The sequence below is a fragment of the Schistocerca cancellata genome, chromosome 11 (genome assembly GCF_023864275.1).
Source record: "Schistocerca cancellata isolate TAMUIC-IGC-003103 chromosome 11, iqSchCanc2.1, whole genome shotgun sequence".
Taxonomy (NCBI): Eukaryota; Metazoa; Arthropoda; class Insecta; order Orthoptera; family Acrididae; genus Schistocerca; species Schistocerca cancellata.
This window is the reverse complement of record NC_064636.1, coordinates 83513509-83538108: the sequence shown is the minus strand read 5'-3', so window position 1 is coordinate 83538108 and position 24600 is coordinate 83513509. Positions and strand designations below refer to the sequence as shown.

The window sequence follows — 24600 nt, the reverse complement described above, 5'->3', positions numbered from 1 at the left end:
AAGGCGCAGGCGGCCGAATTTTACGACGAAGGAATTTCCAAGCTCGACCATCGCTACGATAAGTGCCTTAATTTAAATGGCAACTATGTAGAAAAGTAGTATTTAAGTGTGGCTTTCATCTGTATGTAATAAAAAAATTTTCCACTACTTTATTTATTTTTAATTCCAAAACGTAATGTACTTTGTGGATATCCCTCATATAACATTACAATGGCCAAGACTACAGAAGGAGAACATACATGTCAGCGACCGGACGGGAAGTTCAAACACTATGTGATCAAAAGTGTCCGGACACCTGGCTGAAAATGACTTACAAGCTCGTGGCGCCCTCCATCGGTTATGGTGGAATTCAATATGGTGATGGTCCAGCTTCCACTCTCGCAGGCACATGTTCAATCAGGCACTGGATGGTTTCTTGGGGAATAGCAGCCCATTCTTCGCGGAGTGCTGCACTGAGGAGAGGTATCGATGTCGGTCGGTGAGGCCTGGCACGAAGTCGGCGTTCCAAAGCACCCCAAAGCTTCTCTATAGGATTCAGGTGCGGTCTCTGTGCAGGCCAGTCCATTACAGCGATGTTATTGTCGTGTAACCAACGCGCCAAAGGCCGTGCATTATGAACAGGTGCTCGATCGTGCAAACGTCATCCTCGAATTGCTGTTCAACAGTGTGAAGCAAGAAGGTGCTAAAAACATCAATGTAGGCCTGTGCTGTGATAGTGCCACGCGACACAACTACGGGTGTAAGCACCATCCATGAAAAAAAAGGGCCAAACCATATCACCAACACCTCTGAATTTTTCTGTTGTCACTACACACACTGGTAGATGACGTCCACCAGGCATTCGCTATACCCACACCCTGCCATCGGATCACTAACATTGTCTACCGTGATTCGTCACTGCACATAACGTTTTTCCACTGTTCAGTCGTCCAATGTTTACGCTCCTTACACCAAGCGAGGCGTCTTTTTGCATTTACCGTCGAAATGCGTGGCTTATGAGCAGCCGCTCGACCATGAAATCCAAGTTTTCTCACCTGCCGCCTAACTGTATAGTACTTGCAGTGGATCCAGATGCAGTTTGGAATTCCTGTTTGATGGTCTGGATCGATGTCTGCCTGTTACCCATTACGACCCTCTTCAACTGTTGGCGGTCTCTGTCAGTCAACTTCACTATCCCATCGGAAACAGTGGACCTAGGGATGTTTAGGAGTGTGGAACTCTCGCGTACAGACATATGACACAAGTGACACCCAATCACCTGACCACGATCTCTCATGACTTCTGTGGTCGCTGATATGCAGTACCTGGCAGTAGGTGGCAGCACAATGCACCTAATACGAAAAACATATGTTTCTGGGATGTGTCCCGATACTTTTGATCACATAATGTAGTTTTGTGAAAAAAAAAAAAAGCTAGGAGCACAAGCGAATTTTGGATGCGGGTCTCTACCTTCACGGTCCAGCACTGTGACCATACAAATATGACCCTGTAGCTACACAAGTATGAGCTTCGACAGTTTACTGTTTCTATTTTGCTTCTTTTCTGACATCTCAGTACACCTACTTCCTGTTTTCATGCTTGATCTGTGTTCAGTTCTTGACAGTCTGTCTACTGGGCCATCTTACCAATAAGTATGAGGGGGATGTGATGTGGAGTTTCCCTTGGAAGAAGAGACTGTTCGAGTATGCAGACAAAGCGATTAAACAGAGGTAACGCCTGAAAGGTATGCAACATACCCAACGGGCAGGTAGCGCGGTCACGATCTTAAGTGACCGAAGCTACTAATAAAATTACATTACAGTTCAATTCTTTTATCTTGGCGGCTCGCGCATGCCCGCCCAGATGCGGGAGATTGCTGCGTTGCCAGTTGCAAGCGCCAAGAGAAGCAGCGCCATAGCATAGTATAGTTCGCAAACTTACGTTTAGGGGGGAGCGCGCAGTTTATGAAGTAAAGCCACCACGGCCGGATTAACCCTTTCGCTGCTACAGAGACGTGCTCCCCGCATTCCGCGCTGTGCGCGATTTATCGACTGCTTTGACACATTTTATCATTCGATTTCGCAAAAGCTATTTGGCCCAAAAATTTGATTTTTACACATCTTCTTGACTGATACCTACCTCTCCCCCCCCCCCCCCCCACCATAAATGACTTAATTTTGTTTCGATGTTCAACGCAGTTATTGTGCAGCATTAGATGTAGTAAACCATTGCACGAAATTTTGAAGAATTTGCAGAGGTAAAAGTGCATAGCGTATACTTTCCATATGGTCGATTTTAGTTGCCACAAGAAATTTCAAAAAATTACGTTCAAACGAATAAAATTCATGAAGTAAGACACTTTGACATTGTTTTTAAATAAAGAAAATTTTATGCATCGAACAAGGTTTGAACGCAGAACTTTTCTCTTGGCAGCCATACGCTTTAACCATTATGCTAACGCAGCTCGTCAGTCAATTGACCTCCCGGAGAACTTTATAATGTCACGCAAAATACCGACAAACACTGTTGATATGACTATGAATTACTCACGTTTCGTCGAAGTACAATAGAAAATAAACAATTACCGCAGATCTTTATTGCGAAAAAGCGGTTCGTGAGAATGATACAAACACCTTGCCTTGCTATCGCCTGAATTAGGAGGCTTATTGCTTGTTTGGTTTAATTAATTAATAGAATATGAAGCAATTGGTGTAAAGAATGCTTTTTCCAAACTTTCTATAAAAGAAAGCCTGCTATCAAGACATTGCTTTCGTTCAATTACTTTATTTATGGCTGAACGTTTCTAAAACTGAAGACACTCGTCCGTGCTCTGCACTGTAGTCGAGCTCTGGCAACGTCGTTCTCTGTTCATTGGCTGACTGTGTTTTGTGACGTCAGATGCGCAGAACGAACCAAAACTCGGCCGCCGTCGTAAATGACGCGCACTTTTGTCTACGGCGACTTGTGATAGTCTACGGTACTCTATGGTAGTTTTACAACTCTGACCTCAGCAGACGGTATCTGCTGGTTGCGTGTACAAAAGACGAGAGAAAACCGTGACGGCTGGCGCGTGAAACACGAGTTAAATTCCGGGTCCGTCCGAGGTGAGATAAACATTTCGTGCCGTCGTGAAATGCTGCTGGTGTGAGCCGCTGCCGCCGTGTTTTGCGGTCGGCTTCAGCTCCGCCGCGTCCTTGGCGCCTGCAACCCGACCCCACGCGCTTTGTGGCCACGTGTGCGGGTGGAAGAGGAGTAAAGCAGAAACACACGCCCACACATGTGTGGGTGGTACTCACGCTAGCGTGACGCCGCGACACGCCGCGACGAACTCGTCCGGGCCCGCGTCCGCGCCGCTGGGCAGCTCGAAGCTCACGCTGAAGTACTCGGAGCTGTTCACCTGAGGACGCAAACACAGAAGAGGTGTGAAACGTCGTCGACGATGCATTAAAAAGAAACATTAGCACAGTAACACTCATTTCAGGATGAATCTCCTATAAGCGCAGCGTGTGATGTTTCGTAAATTTTCGCACAGGTTACGAATTGTGCTCAGGGCCGGGAATCGAACCGGGAACCATTAAATAAAAAATGGTGTTAGTCAAAGAGACTTCTTTTCACCTTTGTTGTTTGAATGCATTTTAGAAAAATGGGACTTTTAATTCGGAGGTAAAACGTCACAAAATTGAATGAGTTGAATTAACGCAAACTGTCCGCCTCAGAGGCTGTGGGATCAGCTATTCAATGTCCCGGGTTCGATTACCGTCCGAGATTTTCTGACTGTTGTGGTGTCGTCTTACATATGAATCGTCATAACTGATATTCCACTCTGGAAATGACTCTATGGGCACGTCCTGAAACCCAATAAAAAAAAAAAAAATGAAGGTGATCTGCCTAGATTCTGGAAACGATTTTTGTTACACTTTCAGAAAATTTGACAGAAGCTGTTACTCAAATAAATCTTCTGAAAATAGCTAATACAACTGGTCTCAAAATTTCAGTTCAAATAAAAAAATAAAAGTTTTGAAAAAAAAGAAAAGAGCTGACAAGTGCGAGAAGGACTCGCGCTTTGATTTTTTCGTACAAACTTAATTACAGGTTTGCTGCGGACGGATTCCGCCTTGAGCAAAACAGACTTTTATCTTATCTTCTATTTCCCAGACGTGTTTTGCTGAAATTTCAGCATCATCAGTCGGCTTCTGTTTTGTTTCTTCGTAGCACAAGTCGTGTGGTTTTCCTCTTTTTTATATCTTTTGTTGCACTTGTTTTCTTTCGGTATCTGCCATTTTTTCTGGTTTCCCTCTTACCTTCACTGTGAAAACCTGCTCTATGCAACTTGCCCTGTCACTGTTTAGACTGTTAAAAAAAAAAAAAAAGTTCAAATCGCTCTGAGCACTATGGGACTTAACTTCTGAGGTCATCAGTGCCCTAGAACTTACAACTGCTTAAACCTAACTAACCTAAGGACATCACACACATCCATGCCCGAGGCAGGATTCGAACCTGCGACCGTAGCAGTCGCGCTATTCCGGACTGAGCGTCTAGAACCGCGAGACCACCGCGGCCGGCTAGACTGTTTACAGAGACAGTTAAAGTTGCATAGCGCAGGTTTTCACAGTGAAGGTAACAGGGAAGCCAGAAAAACGACAGATTCCGAAAGAAAACAAGTGCAATAAAAAAAAACATGAAAACAAAAAACAGGAAACCCACGCAGCAAGCCGCCCGGCGTGGCCGAGCGGTTCTAGGCGCTACAGTCTGGAACCGCGCGACCGCTACGGTCGTAGGTTCGAATCCTGCCTCGGACATGGATGTCTGTAATGTCCTTAGGTTAGTTAGGTTTAAGTAGTTCTAGGTTCTAGGGGACTGATGACCTCAGATGTTAAGTCCCATAGTGCTCAGAGCCATCTGAACCATTTTTGAAGACACACAGCATGTGGTAACAAGAAGGAAAAAAAAGCCCCTGATGATGCTGAAACTTCAGCGAAACACGTCTGTTGGTTGGGTTGGGTTATTTGGGGGAAGAGAATGGTTCGAATGGCTCTAAGCAATATGGGACTTAACATTTGAGATCATCAGTCCCCTAGACTTAGAACTACTTAAACCTAAGTAACCGAAGGTCATCACACACATCCATGCCCGAGGCAGGATTCGAACCCGCGACCGTAGCAACAGCGCGGTTCCGGACTGAAGCGCCTGGAACCGCTCGGCCACAACAGGCGGCGGGGAAGGAGACCAGACAGCGAGGTCATCGGTCTCATAGGATTAGGCAAGGATGGGGAAGGAAGTCGGCCGTGCCCTTGCCAAGGAACCCATCCCGGCATTTGACTGGAGCGATTTCCGGAAGTCACGGGAAACCTAAATCAAGATGGCCAGACGCGGGATTGAACCGTAGCTCTCCGGAATGCGAGTCCAGTGTGCTAACGACTACGCCACCTCGCTCGATAACACGTGTGCGAAAGAAAACATAAAACCGTGTTTTGCTCAAGACAGAGCCCCTCCAACAACGAACCTACTTCCAAACAAACACCGAAAGAAAAGCTTCAACTTCAAGACGATTAAAACGTAATTGTTTATACACTCCTGGAAATGGAAAAAAGAACACATTGACACCGGTGTGTCAGACCCACCATACTTGCTCCGGACACTGCGAGAGGGCTGTACAAGCAATGATCACACGCACGGCACAGCGGACACACCAGGAACCGCGGTGTTGGCCGTCGAATGGCGCTAGCTGCGCAGCATTTGTGCACCGCCGCCGTCAGTGTCAGCCAGTTTGCCGTGGCATACGGAGCTCCATCGCAGTCTTTAACACTGGTAGCATGCCGCGACAGCGTGGACGTGAACCGTATGTGCAGTTGACGAACTTTGAGCGAGGGCGTATAGTGTGCATGCGGGAGGTCGGGTGGACGTACCGCCGAATTGCTCAACACGTGGGGCGTGAGGTCTCCACAGTACATCGATGTTGTCGCCAGTGGTCGGCGGAAGGTGCACGTGCCCGTCGACCTGGGACCGGACCGCAGCGACGCACGGATGCACGCCAAGACCGTAGGATCCTACGCAGTGCCGTAGGGGACCGCACCGCCACTTCCCAGCAAATTAGGGACACTGTTGCTCCTGGGGTATCGGCGAGGACCATTCGCAACCGTCTCCATGAAGCTGGGCTACGGTCCCGCACACCGTTAGGCCGTCTTCCGCTCACGCCCCAACATCGTGCAGCCCGCCTCCAGTGGCGTCGCGACAGGCGTGAATGGAGGGACGAATGGAGACGTGTCGTCTTCAGCGATGAGAGTCGCTTCTGCCTTGGTGCCAATGATGGTCGCCGTGCAGGTGAGCGCCACAATCAGGACTGCATACGATCGAGGCACACAGGGCCAACACCCGGCATCGTGGTGTGGGGAGCGATCTCCTACACTGGCCGTACACCACTGGTGATCGTCGAGGGGACACTGAATAGTGCACGGTACATCCAAACCGTCATCGAACCCATCGTTCTACCATTCCTAGACCGGCAAGGGAACTTGCTGTTCCAACAGGACAATGCACGTCCGCATGTATCCCGTGCCACCCAACGTGCTCTAGAAGGTGTAAGTCAACTACCCTGGCCAGCAAGATCTCCGGATCTGTCCCCCATTGAGCATGTTTGGGACTGGATGAAGCGTCGTCTCACGCGGTCTGCACGTCCAGCACGAACGCTGGTCCAACTGAGGCGCCAGGTGGAAATGGCATGGCAAGCCGTTCCACAGGACTACATCCAGCATCTCTACGATCGTCTCCATGGGAGAATAGCAGCCTGCATTGCTGCGAAAGGTGGATATACACTGTACTAGTGCCGACATTGTGCATGCTCTGTTGCCTGTGTCTATGTGCCTGTGGTTCTGTCAGTGTGATCATGTGATGTATCTGACCCCAGGAATGTGTCAATAAAGTTTCCCCTTCCTGGGACAATGAATTCACGGTGTTCTTATTTCAATTTCCAGGAGTGTACATGACGACTCTCTTCAACTGTCGGCAGTCTCTGTCAGTCAAGAGACGAGGTCGGCCTGTATGCTTTTGTGCTGTACGTGTCCCTTCACAATTTCACTTCACTGTCACACTGAAAACAGTGGCCTCAGGGATGTTTATGAGTGTGCAAATTAGGCGTACAGACGTACGACACAAGTGACACCCAATCACCTGACCACGTTCGTAGTCCGTGAGTTCCGCGGAGCGCCCCATTCTGCTCTCTCACGATGTCTAACGGCTACTGAGGTCGCTGATGTAGAGAACCTGGCAGCAGGTGGCAGTACAATGCACCTAATGCGACAAACGGATGCTTTTGTGCGTGTCCGGATACCTCTGATCACATAATGTATCTATTCCGAGACGACTGGAAGCTGCTTTGAATGCGAACCATTTCCTTACATCGTAATAGGCAAGGTAGTGTCTTATTTTTTTTGGTGTTTCGCTGCTTCTGACTGCCAGCCGTGACCGTAAAACGTATATACACAGAAATGATCTAGTAGTAGAGGATATAATGCGTGACTCTCAGAATGAGAAGACACGGTACAGCAAACTCAGTTTAGTATCAATTTTCGTGTGGTTAATTACACCCAGCGCTATACATGAGACACTCAAAATACAGAAAAATTCCTAAATCTGCCGAAGGTATATGTAATCAACAAGTTCCAGAGAAAAGCGATAACAGGGAAATGTTCTACTAAAAGTTAGTTTTTATATACATTGTATGTAGCAGTTGGTTAAATTTCTATTTGAATTTGAAATAATCTGTATGTTACCTGGGTCAAATACGGTAACTCTAGCTTATGGTTGAGTTAGAATGCTACCTAACGCACCCAGACAGTCGAAGTTGTTGGATGATCGTAAGTTTACGAAATTAATAGGTAAGTTAGTGCCTAGCTAAACTAGCTTTCTCTTAAATTAGTTCATCATTTGCTCATTGTACAGGTGTAAAACTTTGTAGTATGATTATGCGTGTACAGAGTATACAGCGATTATTTCACAGAGTAATTTGCACTTTTTTTCTCTGCATAAAATATAAAGGGCTGCTGTTATAATTTGAAATTATAATTTAAAGCAAGTAACTTCTCTCACAGGACGTTATAGGCCTTTCTGTCTGTAATCTATATTTTCTAGTATCAAAGCATACTTCATTCAAATTATTAGAAAACAACAAAAAACAATAAGTGGATGCTTGTTCATCTTTTAAAATCTGAATCATTCTCTTCAAAATAGTCACTCAAAAAAGAGGTAATTCACCATACGTCCCATCCAGCAACTAAGTTTTCAGTCAAAAGAAAAACTAATGCTGCTGAAGTTAGCCGGCCAGTGTGGCCGAGCGGTTCTAGGCGCTTCAGTCTGGAACTGCGCGACCACTACGGTCGCAGGTTCGAATCCTGCCTCGGGCATGGATGAGTGTGATGTCCTTAGGTTAGTTAGGTTTAAGTAGTTCTAAGTTCTAGGGGACTGATGACCTCAGATGTTAAGTCCCATAGTGCTCAGAGCCACTTGAACCATTTGCTGACGTTACGTAAGGATTACGAAGTATTAAGACTAAAAACAGCCGACCAGTTGCAATGGATAAAGTAATCTTTAGCTAGGTTTCGACAGATTTAAATCTGTCTTCTTCAGAAGGCGGCAGTATTACATTAATATGGAATGATGTATCATTGTCGTTTTTACAAATATCTGCATAGATCCACTAACTGTCTGAAGAAGACAGATTTAAATCTGTCGAAACCTAGGTAAAGATTACTTTATCCATTGCAACTGGTCGGCTGTTTTTAGTCTTATTACGTGGAACCGTTGCTGTAGCGCAGCTATGTTTAAAATTACGAAGTATGATGCAAGATAGCCCGCACAGTTACCAGTGCGGTCTAGCGCACGGCTTTCCGGGCGGGAAGGAGCGCCTGGTCCCCGGCAGGAATCCGCCCGGCGGGTTTGTGTCGAGGTCTCGTGACCCGGCCAGTCTGTGGACGGTTTTTAGGCGGTTTTCCATCTGCCTCGGCGAATGCTGGCTCGTTCCCCTTATTCCGCGTCAGCTACACTACGTCGGCGATTGCTGCACGAACAAGTTCTCCACGTACGCGTACACCACCACTATTCTACCACATTAACACAGGGGTTACACTCGTCTGGTGTGAGACGTTCCCTGGGGGGGTCCACCGGGGGCCGAACCGCACAATAACCCTGCATTCGGTGTGGGGCGGCGGAGGGGTGAAGTGGACTGCGGTAGTCGTCGTGGGGTTGTGGAGCACTGCGGCTGCAGCGGGTACGTAGCCTCTCCGTCGTTTCTAGGCCCCTGGTTAACATACACCATACAATACAATGATGCAAGATTCTCCATAGTCACGAGACTCTGGGAGTACGATGTGTGGTTATAAAATAACGGGACTACTGCCGTAAAACACTTTATTTCGAAAACATACATATTTAGTTACTGTCACCCTCGAGATGCTCCCCTCCTCTACCCCCACAACACTCCGTCCGAAGTTTTCACTGATGGAAACAGTACGGAAGGTCTTCCTCTGTGAGCTCCTTGATGACGTGTGACGCTTTCTCCTTTCACTGCTTCAACGGACTGAAATATCGTTCCCTTTAACGCAGACTTGACCCTGGGGAATAGTCACGTGCTGATAGGCCTGGTGAATAAAGCGGATTCTGCAACACTCAGATATTGTACTTCGCCAGAGACCTCTTAAGGGGCTCCGGAACGCCCTATACTTGCAATGTTAAAATAACGCTTATAAATTACATCTTTCCTCACAAAGTATTTGAGGTAGGAAGTTGAACTTTTTACAGATTATTTATTGGAATATGGGCTACAACTTAACACAGGGATTTTACAAAATTTTAGTTCAGTTATTAAAGATGATTTTTTTTATATTGTAATGAAAATTCACAACATTTTTTTTGCAATTTTTTATTTATATATTCAAAAATGTACAGTTTTTTTTGGAAAAAGGCTGTGTTAAATTATGCAGAAGGTACTGTGTAACATTTACTGAAAGTTTGAAACAAATATGTTTGGAAGATCCTTAGAAAACATGTAATTAGTATGAGAAAATAAAATTTTTGGGAATCGAGCGACAAAGATTGGATTAACTTTTCAGTGCATTCCAGGTCCATAGGATTGATTATCTTCATCCTCTGCAAACTCCTCCTCCAGCTTCCTCTTGTTCCTCCTCCTGTTTACTCTTGCTTGTATTTCTAGACTCTTTACAGCCCTGTCTGCAGCCCGAAGGCGTTCCTTGTCTAAAGCAAGCATCGCTCGTACCATGTTACAACCTATCTTCATTCCCATATTTCTAAATACCTTGCACCTTACAATGTTGCCATCGTTCAAAGTCGCAACAGCATCATACACACCACTTTTACTCATTATTATACTTCAACAAAACAGAGACTCAAGAAACAGAATTAATTACGAATATTTTAGAGATAACGACAGAGTAAATAAACATCAAACAATCGACAATCACACCAGCGATATATATTGAACCATCACAGGTTAGCCACAACACATACTGTATCTGACATCACTAAAATGTACCTGATGAACACGGACGTTAATAATAACACCATTTGACAGCAGTTTAACAGCGCCACAGTGGGTCACGCCCATGTAGAGGAGGAGGAGGATATTAGTGTTTAACGTCCCGTCGACAACGAGGTCATTAGAGACGGAGCGCAAGCTCAGGTGAGGGAAGGATGGGGAAGGAAATCGGCCGTGCCCTTTCAAAGGAACCATCCCGGCATTTGCCTGAAGCGATTTAGGGAAATCACGGAAAACCTAAATCAGGATAGCTGGAGACGGGATTGAACCGTCGTCCTCCCGAATGCGAGTCCAGTGTTCACGCCCATGTAGAACACATTTCAAAAAAAAAAAAATTAAAAATAATTGTAGTCTTCGGAATTGAATAAATTATATATCTATTAAAATGTAATAGTCTGCAGATTCAGAAAACGCAAAAAAGTAAAAATTGTACTTTTCATGATTTTGAGCCTTTCCGGAGCCCCTTAAGAGCGAATGCGATATGAGCCGGTCAGCATTCATGCAGAACCCATGATTGGTACTTCCATAATTCGAGCCGTTTTTTTCTTATTTTCTCTCGGTGTTCAGCAAGAACCTCAAGGTAGTAATGTTGATTAAAACACTGAGAGAAACAAAACTCGTCACGCTAAAAAATAATTAATGTATAGTAATGAAACTTCGGGAAAACATTTGACTAGGTAACATATTTAAGTGATTAACATTGCAAGATCACAGGTCGACGTAAGCGCGAGATAAGGCACTGCAAATGTAAAATGCTGGTACATTACTGAACGGTGTAACCTCGAGAATGTTGAATCCAAGCATGCAAACGTGCATGCATTGTGGTGTAGAGGTGCCGGATGTCGGTTTATGGGATGGAGTTGCATGAATGTTGCACTTTGTCGGTCAATAAAGGTACGGTTAATGCTGTTTGTGGATGACGCTGGAGTCTCGTCGCATGATGGCCCATATATGGTCGACTGGAGACGGATCTGGTGATCGAGCAGGACAAGGCAACATTTTGACACTCTGTAGAGCATGTACAGTTACAACAGCGGTATACGGGCGAGCGTTATCCTGTTGGAAAACACTCCCTGGAAAGCTGTTCATGAAAGGCAACACAATCGGTCGAATCACCAGACTGAAGAACAAATTTGCAGTCAGCATGCGTGGGATGACCCTGCTGTCATATGAAATCGCATCCCAGACAATAAATCCAGGTGTAGGATGTGACGCAGCATGTGAAAGTTGCTGAGTGTGGACGGGTTACTCCTGTGACCGAAATTGCAGAGCTGAAGATGGTTCTAGAGGAACCGAAACCGGTCGTGTGAATAAACATTTTATGCAATCAAGACGGATTATAAGTGACACCCAGTGAAGATACACAATTCCGTGAATATCTAAAGAAAAAAAAACAGTCATCATCGCTTTGAATCTGGAGTTGCTCGTTCAACCTGTTGTCGCTCTCAGTGGGGTTTAGCCCTTCCATTGCATGGGTTGGCCCTTAGTTTCTGGATCGTAAGCCGAAAACTAAGATTCGTCACATGTTATCACACTTTCCGAGAAATTGCGATCGTTTTCAGTGCTATTCAAAGTATCAGCACAAACATTTTCAAGGGCGTCTTTTTGTTCGATCGTGAGAATTTTCGGCACCAGTTACGCACACGTTTTTCTGATGTCAATTTTACTATGTTAAATTTGCGTTACATATTATTTCTCAGTTCCCATCGTTTCAGCAATCGATAGAATACTCCACCGACTCAAATGGTTCAAATGGCTCTGAGCACTATGGGACTCAACTGCTGTGGTCGTAAGTCCCCTAAGAACTTAGAACTACTTAAACCTAACTAACCTAAGGACAGCACACAACACCCAGCCATCACGAGGCAGAGAAAATCCCTGACCCCGCCGGGAATCGAACCCGGGAACCCGGGCGAGGGAAGCGAGAACGCTACCGCACGACCACGAGATGCGGGCTACTCCACCGACTGTCAAATAGGATCAGATTACCTGCTTTTTCGATATTGTCATCCTATTTTGGTGTTGAAGAGCGTCCTAGGCGTGAGTCATCTTCAACGTCTTCTCGGCCATCTTGGGAACGCTTGAACCACTCAAAGAATCGCATACGTGTGAAACAGCCTTCGTCACAGATTTCTTTTAGTATCCCAACAGGTATCAGTAGCAGTTTTTCCAAGTTTCATGTCGAAATTCAAGACAATTCATTGGTCTGTTATTACGCATATCGTTTTCCCGCCGGCCACACTGATTCTTCTACAGCATTCAACTGAGGAGGCTTCGCGCTTCACAGCTGTTGGTCGTTCATCTTTGGCGCATGCGTACTTTCTCTACGACAGCCTCGTTATTTTATAGCCGCACCTCGTATCATATGGCTTGAGGTATACGGCAAGGAGAACTTGGATAAAACAATCTTTATTGCACGAGTAAACAAAAAGCCGATGTACACAAAATAACAGCACAGCACAGCTACAAGACATACAAATCTTCCATTTTTTTTTCACAGAATGTGACACAGGGTGTCCCATTTATCTTGACCACCCTAAAGGACTGTTTGTCCAGATGCAAATTACAAAGCGTTTCAAGCTTTGTTCTTTAGCCGTCAGGGGGACATCAATTAGAATGACTGCCTTCGCTGCAGCTTTGTTTTTTTCACAAGGATATGAACAGCGGTATGACTTTTTTAAATGTCACCCTGTATTTTTTATTCGGTAAGTCATTTCCACTCCTAAAGACCTAATCAAAAATGTATCACAGTGTACCATTGACTGAAACACAGCATTATTAATTACGTAACACAACACTGACTTCGAACCCGGGATAACAAGCTCGTCCACTTGCTGGAGTTATCATCAAACAAACGAAAACCAAGTAAAAACATAACACAAAATTGACTTTGACTCCCCTGTACCATTGCTGAGGAGTAGAACATTCAAAGGTGCTCAAAGTGGTGACTCTGGACACCGATTCACTGGTGTACTGGTTGAATGAAAAAATTATTTACTGCTTGCAGTGTTGCCTGCTGAAGAGAATTACAAGCAAGCACGATATGTTCCTGCGTGTCCTCTGGAGTTGTTGGAATATCGCGATAGACAACGTCTTTAATGCATCCCCATAGCAAAACGTCCAGAGGATTTAAATCAGGAGACCTAGCAGGCCAAGTAACTGTTCCTCCTCGACCAATCCATCTGGCAGGATACCTTCGGTTCACAACATGACGTGCACGCAAGGCATTATGTGCTGGACATCCATCGTGTTGATACCACATGAGCATTCTGGTTCTTAGCGGCACTTCATCCAGAAGAGGAGGAAGAATCCGTCTGACGAATTTGGCATACGATGTGCCGTATAGACTGCCAGTGATGAAATAAGGGCCAATAATTGTAGTACCAAGCATCCCAAACCAGACGTTAACTCTCCATTGACGCACTTGTTCCACCTAAGCCATCGTGGGTTGTAGCTGGACAATGCACGTTCCTTGTATTTACCTGTCCTTTGTTTGAGAAGGAACATTCATCGGTAATTAGAACATTGGAGAAGAAATTCGGGTTGGCGAGGATTTGCTGCTGTGCCCACTGACAAAACTGTACACGATTCTGGAAATCAAAAATGGTTCAAATGGCTCTGAGCACTACGGGACGTAACATCTGAGGTCATCAGTCCCCTAGAACTTGGAACTACTTAAGGGGCTCCGGAAAGGCTCAAAATCATTAAAAGTTCAATTTTTACTTTTTTGCGTTTTCTGAATCTGCAGACTATTACCTTTTAATAGATATATAATTTATTCAATTCCGAAGACTACAACTATTTTTAAATTTTTTTTGAAATGTGTTCTACATGGGCGTGACCCACGGTGGCGCTGTGCGATATGTTAATTACCTTGGTGACGGTGATTCTAAAAGTTTCAAACATGTTCAAGGACTGAAGCCCTATGGTAATGATGTTGTAGTGCAGAAATTTGAGTGTATTGGACACGTACAGAAGCGAATGGGAACAAGACTTCGGCGACTGAAAGCTTCGTACAAAAAACAAAAACTCAGTGATGGTATAAAGGGTTGGATGAGAAGGGAAGGTTAACTGACAGCGTAATTGACAAAATACAGAACTATTATGGAATGGCTATTAGGCAAAATACACAAAGTGTCGACGAAATGAAGAAGGCTGTTTGGGCTCTTTTTTTTTTTCATACTTCTTCAACCGATGAAAATCCCCAACATAGCTTGTGTCCCAAAGAAGAAGACAGTTGGTGTAAATATAACAAAGGATTGCTAACTGGTGAAGTGTACACTCATAAGCATAGTCTGCCTCATGCAATAATGGAGGTGATAAAACCTATTTTCAGAGACTTAGCAGCACCTGAACTGTTGAAAAAGTGTATTCACGGAAAAACTCAAAACCCCAATGAAAGTGTAAATAGTGTTATACGGTCGAGAATCCCCAAGACTGTATTTGTTGGAATAGAAACACTTCACTTTGGTGTGTGTGATGCTGTTGCAACTTTCAATGATGGCAACATTGTAAGGTGCAAGGTATTTAGAAATATGGGAATGAAGATAGGTTCTAACACGGTACGAGCGATGCTTGCTTTAGACAAGGAACGCCTTCGGGCTGCAGACAGGACTGTAAAGAGTCTAGAAATACAAGCAAGAGTAAACAGGAGGAGGAACAAGAGGAAGCTGGAGGAGGAGTTTGCAGAGGATGAAGATAATCCATCCTATGGACCTGGAATGCACTAAAAAGTTAATCCAATCTTTGTCGCTCGATTCCCAAAACTTTTATTTTCTCATACTAATTACGTGTTTTCTAAGGGTCTTCCAAACATATTTGTTTCAAACTTTCAGTAAATGTTACACAGTACCTTCTGCATAATTTAACACAGCCTTTTTCCAAAAAACTGTATATTTTTGAATATATAAATAAAAAATTGCAAAAAAATGTTGTGAATTTTCATCACAATTGAAAAAAAAATCATCTTTAATAACTGAACTAAAATTTTGTAAAATCCCTGTGTTAAGTTGTAGCCCATATTCCAATACATAATCTGTAAAAAGTTCAACTTCCTACCTCAAATACTTTGTGAGGAAATATGTAATTTATAAGCGTTATTTTAACATTGCAAGTATAGGGCGTTCCGGAGCCCCTTAAACCTAACTAACCTAAGGACATCACACACATCCATGCCCGAGGCAGGATTCGAACGTGCAACCGTAGCAATCGCACGGTTCCGGACTGAAGCGCCTAGACGCGCTCGGCCACCGCGGCCGGCTTTCTGGAAATCATTCCCATGCAATTCTTGACGTAGGTATACATGGTACGGATGGAACTGGTGACGTGGAAGAATACACTGTACACTGGTCTTAGGAATGCCAATCTCGTGTTAAAGCTGACGTGTGCTCACATGTGGATTCATAGCAACCGTAGCGAGAGCGAGTGTTACGACCATTGCGTTGTCTTGGGTTGAAACTTCCCGTTTCCTGAAACGTCGGACCAGGCAGAGAAAACATCCGTCGGGAACGTGGGTTCTTGTCAGGATATCGCTCTTTGTACAGTTCCGCTGCCTGCGTAGCATTTTGCCTACCTTCAACAACAATAACAACAGTAAAAGCCTTTACTGTATGCCTACTCCACACAACAGTATTTAAAAGGGCTAAACTACTGTACTAAAGATACGTGTACATAAGAAAACAGTATTCCAATTACTGTTCTGCTAACTTACATTCCTCATAGATGAGTAGCATTTCTACCTTCTCTTCGTTGGTGTACATTCTACTCACACAACTCTTCAACTGACGATGGTTGACGGAATGACGGGTGTGCATTCTACTTATGTTTACATTTGCTCTCTGTCAACGTGAGCACGTGGATGTGTTCCATTGCCCCCAGTACCTGCACTAAGCGCTGGGAGCGTCAACGTCAGTGTTGTGTTATGTAATTAATAACGTTGTGTTTCAGTGAATGGTACACTGTGATACGTTTTTGAATATGTCTTTAGGAGAGGAAATGAACTACCGAATAAAAAATACAGGGTGCCATTTAAAATAGCCATACCGCTGTTCATATCTTTGTAAAAACAAAGCTACAACGAAGGCAATCGTGCTGATTTTTTTTTTTTGTGGTTTTAGGGCGCAAAACTGCTATGGTCATTAGCGCCCGGTCCGGGACTTAAAAAACAGTAAAAAACCTAAAATAGAAACCAGCAGCAGTGGGAACGAAAGTCATAAAATTGGAGAAAGTAAAAGGAGAAGGAAGGCTTAAAAATCCACTACAGAAAGGGGTTGGGTATCCCAAAAAAAACTTCAAATGACTGACGTCATTTCACTGGCACGAATGAACTCTAGAACGCGATCGGCCGATCGCGTGTCATCTACTAAAATTGACGATATATCAGGCGACAGCTGTAGACAGGCGCGTAACGGATTAAAATAGGGGCACTCAATTAAAAGGTGTCTTACCGTCCACAGCTGAGAGCAGTGGGGACAGAGTGGGGGAGGATCGCCGCTTAAAAGGTGTCGATGGCTAAAAAGACAGTGCCCTATCCGGAGTCTAGCTAAAATTACCTCCTCCCGACGACGCGCTCGGGAGGAAGAGGTCCAAGCACAAGGAAGAGTTTTCATGTCCCGCAACTTATTTTGGAGAAGTGTCGACCAATGCGCGTGCCATAAATGAACAACACGACGACATAAAACGCTCCGTAGATCGGCGACGGGAATCGATGGAATAGCTGGCCGAAGAAGAGAGACTGCAGCCTTGGCTGCAATATCGGCCGCCTCATTTTCGCAGATACCAACGTGTCCCGGGAGCCAGAGGAACGCCACCGAGACGCCCCCCAGGTGGAGCAAGCGCAGACAGTCCTGAATCCGGTGGACCAGAGGGTGCACAGGGTAAAGAGCTTTGAAAAGAGAGCCGAGAGAATCTGAGCAGATAACGTACTGTATCCGCTGATGGCGGCGGATGTAGTGGACAGCCTGGAGAACAGCGTAAAGCTCCGCAGTATAGACCGAACACTGGTCGGGAAGCCGAAAGTGATTTGGGGTGTCGCCAACAACATAGGCACTCCCTACACCTAACGATGTTTTCGAGCCGTCGGTGTAAATAAATGTGGCGTCCGTCATTTGTGCACATAGAGCAGCAAATGGCCGACGATAAACAAGTGAAGGGGTACCATACTTGGGAAATCGACAAAGGTCACGGAGCAGGCAGATCCGGGGACGGAGCCAAGGCGGTGCTGTACCCCAAGTTGAATCATGCTGATTGATGTCCTCCTGACAGCTAAAGAACATTTGCTTGAAACATTTTGTAATTTGCATCTGGACAAACAGTTATTTAGGGTGGTCAAGATAAATGGTAAATCTTGTATATAGCCTGAGCAAAAGGCGGGCGCAAGTCCGAAAATAAATTCGGCAAGTGTGTAGCTTACGAAACAATACGCAAACTCTCTCACTCTCAGAAGAACTGAATAACGTGTCACACCCCCTCCATGTAGTCTCTGCTGATATGTAGCACCCAGGACTCCGTAACCGGCTATACGTCCCTTTGAATATCGCGTTTCTCTCTCTCTCCCACTCTCTCTCTCTCTCTCTCTCTCCCTCTCTCTCTCTCTCTTGTAATTTTTCCTCCTTTCTATCTACGTAATTCTGTAGCTCTCAATCCGTTCGAGCAATCAATCATTCATGATAGGAAACACAGTCATAGATCAGTCACTCCAAAATGATTCTGAAATTTTACTTGTTAGAATGAAATCAGGCGATGATTCTTCTTCTCTGCAGGCTCGTGCTTTGCGGCAGTCTGCTAATCTTTTTTTGATCGTACAGTTCGTATCAGTTATCTTCTGTGATAAGTCTCAATAATCAAATTACAGTTCTTCCAAACCAAGCTCATGCTAATCGGCACGAAGACAATCTCGGAAGCTCCCTTTCTTTTTTTTCTAACAACCACCAGAGAGAGTACTACAAAGAATAATTATGCGCTCATGGCATAGCTATTGTATGAAACTATTTTGCGCATGGATTCTGCGAGTATGAAGATAGAAAATTTGTAAACGTCATTCAAGGGTAGAATTGTATCAGAATAATTCATCGAATATAAAGAGATATTACACTCTCTCTCTCTCTCTGTGTGTGTGTATGTGTGTGTGTGTGTGTGTGTGTGTGTTAGTTGAATCACTGTCACCTCTACACTGTTTTCTCAACATTAAGCCGAAAAATTCGAACGTTATGACCCAGGTGTCTGGTCGATCGCTCCTGAGAAGAAACGTCGTACTGTGGTCGCCAATTCACGTCAGCTGCTTTCATCTTAACAGTAGAATGGCCAATGCAAAGCGACAAGTCATATCTAATCGCCAAGTCCTCTGCCACCACGACTTCGTAAAATATCTAGAAGCAAATTATCACTCTGCATCGGAGTGCGCGGTGATATGAAACTCCCTGGCAGATTAAAATAGTGTGCCGGACCGAGACTCGAACTCGGGACCTTTGCCTTTTCGGGAAAGTGCTCTAACAATCTTTTTTTGTTTCTTAGTTGATCTCTTTGTTCGTTATCGGTCATTGTACACTCCTGGAAATGGAAAAAAGAACACATTGACACCGGTGTGTCAGACCCACCATACTTGCTCCGGACACTGCGAGAGGGCTGTACAAGCAATGATCACACGCACGGCACAGCGGACACACCAGGAACAGCGGTGTTGGCCGTCGAATGGGGCTAGCTGCGCAGCATTTGTGCACCGCCGCCGTCAGTGTCAGCCAGTTTGCCGTGGCATACGGAGCTCCATCGCAGTCTTTAACACTGGTAGCATGCCGCGACAGCGTGGACGTGAACCGTATGTGCAGTTGACGGACTTTGAGCGAGGGCGTATAGTGGGCATGCGGGAGACCGGGTGGACGTACCGCCGAATTGCTCAACACGTGGGGCGTGAGGTCTCCACAGTACATCGATGTTGTCGCCAGTGGTCGGCGGAAGGTGCACGTGCCCGTCGACCTGGGACCGGACCGCAGCGACGCACGGATGCACGCCAAGACCGTAGGATCCTACGCAGTGCCGTAGGGGACCGCACCGCCACTTCCCAGCAAATTACGGACACTGTTGCTCCTGGGGTATCGGCGAGGACCATTCGCAATCGTCTCCATGAAGCTGGGCTACGGTCCCGCACACCGTTAGGCCGTCTTCCGCTCACGCCCCAACATCGTGCAGCCCGCCTCCAGTAGTGTCGCGACAGGCGTGAATCGAGGGACGAATGGAGACGTGTCGTCTTCAGCGATGAGAGTCGCTTCTGCCTCGGTGCCAATGATGGTCGTATGCGTGTTTGGCGCCGTGCAGGTGAGCGCCACAATCAGGATTGCATACAACCGAGGCACACAGGGCCAACACCCGGCATCACGGTGTGGGGAGCGATCTCCTACACTGGCCGTACACCACTGGTGATCGTCGAGGGGACACTGAATAGTGCACAGTACATCCAAACCGTCATCGAACCCATCGTTCTACCATTCCTAGACCGGCAAAAGAACTTGCAGTTCCAACAGGACAATGCACGTCCGCATGTATCCCGTGCCACCCAACGTGCACTAGAAGGTGTAAGTCAACTACCCTGGCCAGCAAGATCTCCGGATCTGTCCCCCATTGAGCATGTTTGGGACTGGATGAAGCGTCGTCTCACGCGGTCTGCACGTCCAGCACGAACGCTGGTCCAACTGAGGCGCCAGGTGGAAATGGCATGGCAAGCCGTTCCACAGGACTACATCCAGCATCTCTACGATCGTCTCCATGGGAGAATAGCAGCCTGCATTGCTGCGAAAGGTGGATATACACTGTACTAGTGCCGACATTGTGCATGCTCTGTTGCCTGTGTCTATGTGCCTGTGGTTCTGTCAGTGTGATCATGTGATGTATCTGACCCCAGGAATGTGTCAATAAAGTTTCCCCTTCCTGGGACAATGAATTCACGGTGTTCTTATTTCAATTTCCAGGAGTGTATTTGTTCGGGGCGGACGTCACACGACGCTTGTACAAGTTCATCGTTGACCCACGATCTCAGTTTTTTTTTATTACAGAGGGCACGTAACCCTCTGACCGAACACGCTGAGCTACCGTGCCAGCTCCCGCTGAGCTACCCGAGCTAGTTACCAGAAAACCGTGTCCTGCAATAAACACGTAGAAAAGCTGAGATTCCACAATAGCGTCATCCCGCTTGGGGAGCAAGAGCTGGAACATTACGATGATCTTCCTTGGCGCTCGTCTACTCTGCTACCGAATTCTGTGCTCCAGTGTGGCTTAAGGGGCTCCGGAACGCCCTATACTTGCAATGTTAAAATAACGCTTATAAAATTACATCTTTCCTCACAAAGTATTTGAGGTAGGAAGTTGAACTTTTTACAGATTATTTATTGGAATATGGGCTACAACTTAACACAGGCATTTTACAAAATTTTAGTTCACTTATTAAAGATGATTTTTTTTCAATTGTAATGAAAATTCACAACATTTTTTTGCAATTTTTTATTTATATATTCAAAAATATACAGTTTTTTGGAAAAAGGCTGTGTTAAATTATGCAGAAGGTACTGAGTAACATTTACTGAAAGTTTGAAACAAATATGTTTGGAAGATCCTTAGAAAACACGTAATTAGTATGAGAAAATAAAAGTTTTGGGAATCGCGCGACAAAGATTGGATTACTTTTTAGTGCATTCCAGGTCCATAGGATGGATTATCTTCATCCTCTGCAAACTCCTCCTCCAGCTTCCTCTTGTTCCTCCTCCTGTTTACTCTTGCTTGTATTTCTAGACTCTTTACAGCCCTGTCTGCAGCCCGAAGGCGTTCCTTGTCTAAAGCAAGCATCGCTCGTACCGTGCTAGAACCTATCTTCATTCCCATATTTCTAAATACCTAGCACCTTACAATGTTGCCATCATTGAAAGTTGCAACAGCATCATACACACCAAAGTGAAGTGTTTCTATTCCAACAAATACAGTCTTGGGGATTCTCGACCATATAACACTATTTACACTTTCATTGGGGTTTTGAGTTTTTCCGTGAATACACTTTTTCAACAGTTCAGGTGCTGCTAAGTCTCTGAAAATAGGTTTCATCACCTCCATTATTGCATGAGGCAGACTATGCTTATGAGTGTACACTTCACCAGTTAGCAATCCTTTGTTATATTTACACCAAGTGTCTTCTTCTTTGGGACACAAGCTATGTTGGGGATTTTCATCGGTTGAAGAAGTATGAAAAAAAAAAGAGCCCAAACAGCCTTCTTCATTTCGTCGACACTTTGTGTATTTTGCCTAATAGCCATTCCACAATAGTTCTGTATTTTGTCAATTACACTGTCAGTTAACCTTCCCTTCCCATCCAACCCTTTACCATCACTGAGTTTTTGTTTTTTGTACGAAGCTTTCAGTCGCCGAAGTCTTGTTCCCATTCGCTTCTGTACGTGTCCAATACACTCAAATTTCTGCACTACAACATCATCACCATAGGGCTTCAGTCCTTGAACATGCTTGAAACTTTTAGAATCACCGTCACCAAGGTAATTAACATATCGCACAGCGCCACAGTGGGTCACGCCCATGTAGAACACATTTTAAAAAAAATTTAAAAATAGTTGTAGTCTTCGGAATTGAATAAATTATATATCTATTAAAAGGTAATAGTCTGCAGATTCAGAAAACGCAAAAAAGTAAAAATTGAACTTTTCATGATTTTGAGCCTTTCCGGAGCCCCTTAATAGTCTACACGTGAGAAAAATCTGCGCTCAGCTAAATGCAGCAGTGAGGCCAATAACAATCTGCATGAGCTGTATTCCTCCTCACTGGTTACCACCTCTAAGCCACATCGTCTCCGCAGATCTTCGAAGACGAGACGTACTTTTCAAGGAATACGAAAAATTAATTAAAATTCCTGAGCTGCCCGGCACTTAGAACGAGGCGGCTGAAATCCAGGCATTCATCTATCATATTAGATGGAAACAAATTCACTGAATGCAAATAACTTGGCGTCATCTGTACAGTGCTGAAAGATAATACAAAGGCATAGATATTTGTACGAAAATTAACATTGTCAAATGGTTCAAATGGCTCTGAGCACTATGGGACTTAACTGCTGTGGTCATCAGTCCCCTAGAACTTGGAACTACTTAAGCCTAACTAACCTAAGGACATCACACACATCCATGCCCGAGGCAGGATTCGAACCTGCGACCGTAGCGGTCGCGCGGTTCCAGACTGAAGCGCCTAGAACCGCTCGGCAATTAACATTGTCCATTGCAATAGTTGTGCATAATGTATTTGCAATAGTATGAAATGCACTCTGCCGACAAATGCGGTCAAACTGTAACGCATTTGATGTCAGTACTACAGAATACAGCAAGACATCAAAGTTTCAGGTGTAGAGGGTGGAACTCCGTACAAAGGCCGTCGGCTCTGTGCGGTGTTAAGTGTGTGCATACGTGCCTTTGAGCGTATTGACTACATAAATCACGATTCTAACTATGCCACACGGAAAACAGTTATCATGTAATGAAAAAGCAAAAAATCAGTGCGTGCAACGAAACGGGACTCTGTTATCGTCAAATTATCAAGGTGCTGAACGCTGCAAGTACAGCGATAGTTTCTTTAGGTTATCCTCACGATATGCACAGGACGGAAAAATTAGAGAAGTAAAAAATTGTTTGAGACATCGAAATGGTTACTTTTGCGCAAAGCAAGAGCCATAAACCGATGTTTTTCTCATCTTGTTGCTGGTTTACAGTTGTCAGTAACTGTCAGAAGTGTTCGACAAATTTTGTCATATGACTGACATCTTGCACTCAAGAAACGACTCCAGAAACCTGCTCTTACACCCAAACATAAGCAGGCTAGATTGGAGTGTTAAGGTGATCTTTAGTCCTGGGAAGAACTTTAAGGGGCTCCAGAACGCCCTATACTTGCAATGTTAAAATAACGCTTATAAATTACATCTTTCCTCACAAAGTATTTGAGGTAGGAAGTTGAACTTTTTACAGATTATTCATTGGAATATGGGCTACAACTTAACACAGGGATTTTACAAAATTTTAGTTCAGTTATTAAAGATGATTTTTTTTCAATTGTAATGAAAATTCACAACATTTTTTTGGAATTTTTTATTTATATATTCAAAAATATACAGTTTTTTGGAAAAAGGCTGTGTTAAATTATGCAGAAGGTACTGTGTAACATTTACTGAAAGTTTGAAACAAATATGTTTGGAAGATCCTTAGAAAACATGTAATTAGTATGAGAAAATAAAAGTTTTGGGAATCGAGCGACAAAGATTGGATTAACTTTTTAGTGCATTCCAGGTCCATAGGATGGATTATCTTCATCCTCTGCAAACTCCTCCTCCAGCTTCCTCTTGTTCCTCCTCCTGTTTACTCTTGCTTGTATTTCTAGACTCTTTACAGCCCTGTCTGCAGCCCGAAGGCGTTCCTTGTCTAAAGCAAGCATCGCTCGTACCGTGTTAGAACCTATCTTCATTCCCATATTTCTAAATACCTTGCACCTTACAATGTTGCCATCATTGAAAGTTGCAACAGCATCATACACACCAAAGTGAAGTGTTTCTATTCCAGCAAATACAGTCTTGGGGATTCTCGACCATATAACACTATTTACACTTTCATTGGGGTTTTGAGTTTTTCCGTGAATACACTTTTTCAACAGTTCAGGTGCTGCTAAGTCTCTGAAAATAGGTTAGCCACAACACATACTTTATCTCACATCACTAAAATGTACCTGATGAACACGGACGTTAATAATAACACCATTTGACAGCAGTTTAACAGCGCCACAGTGGGTCACGCCCATGTAGAACTCATTTCAAAAAAAATTTAAAAATAGTTGTAGTCTTCGGAATTGAATAAATTATATATCTATTAAAAGGTAATAGTCTGCAGATTCAGAAAACGCAAAAAAGTAAAAATTGAACTTTTCATGATTTTGAGCCTTTCCGGAGCCCCTTAATGTAGATGGACAAGATGGATTACAGTATTATTGTCATGACTTGAAAACAGACCAATAGGTAAGAATGGGAAGAAATTTTGGTGGTGGAAGCATCATGT

The 24600-nt window shown here is 44.5% G+C and overlaps 1 protein-coding gene across 1 annotated transcript in view; it reads right to left on the bottom strand.

Annotated features, from left to right (window-relative positions):
• Positions 1 to 3271: 3271 nt before the first annotated feature.
• LOC126108235 (uncharacterized) overlaps positions 3272 to 24600 on the bottom strand; it is an 839799-nt gene continuing 818470 nt past the window's right edge. The window contains exon 6 of the mRNA XM_049913465.1: positions 3272 to 3376. Coding sequence (XP_049769422.1) covers positions 3272 to 3376 — 105 coding nt within the window. The remainder of the gene's footprint in view (positions 3377 to 24600) is intronic.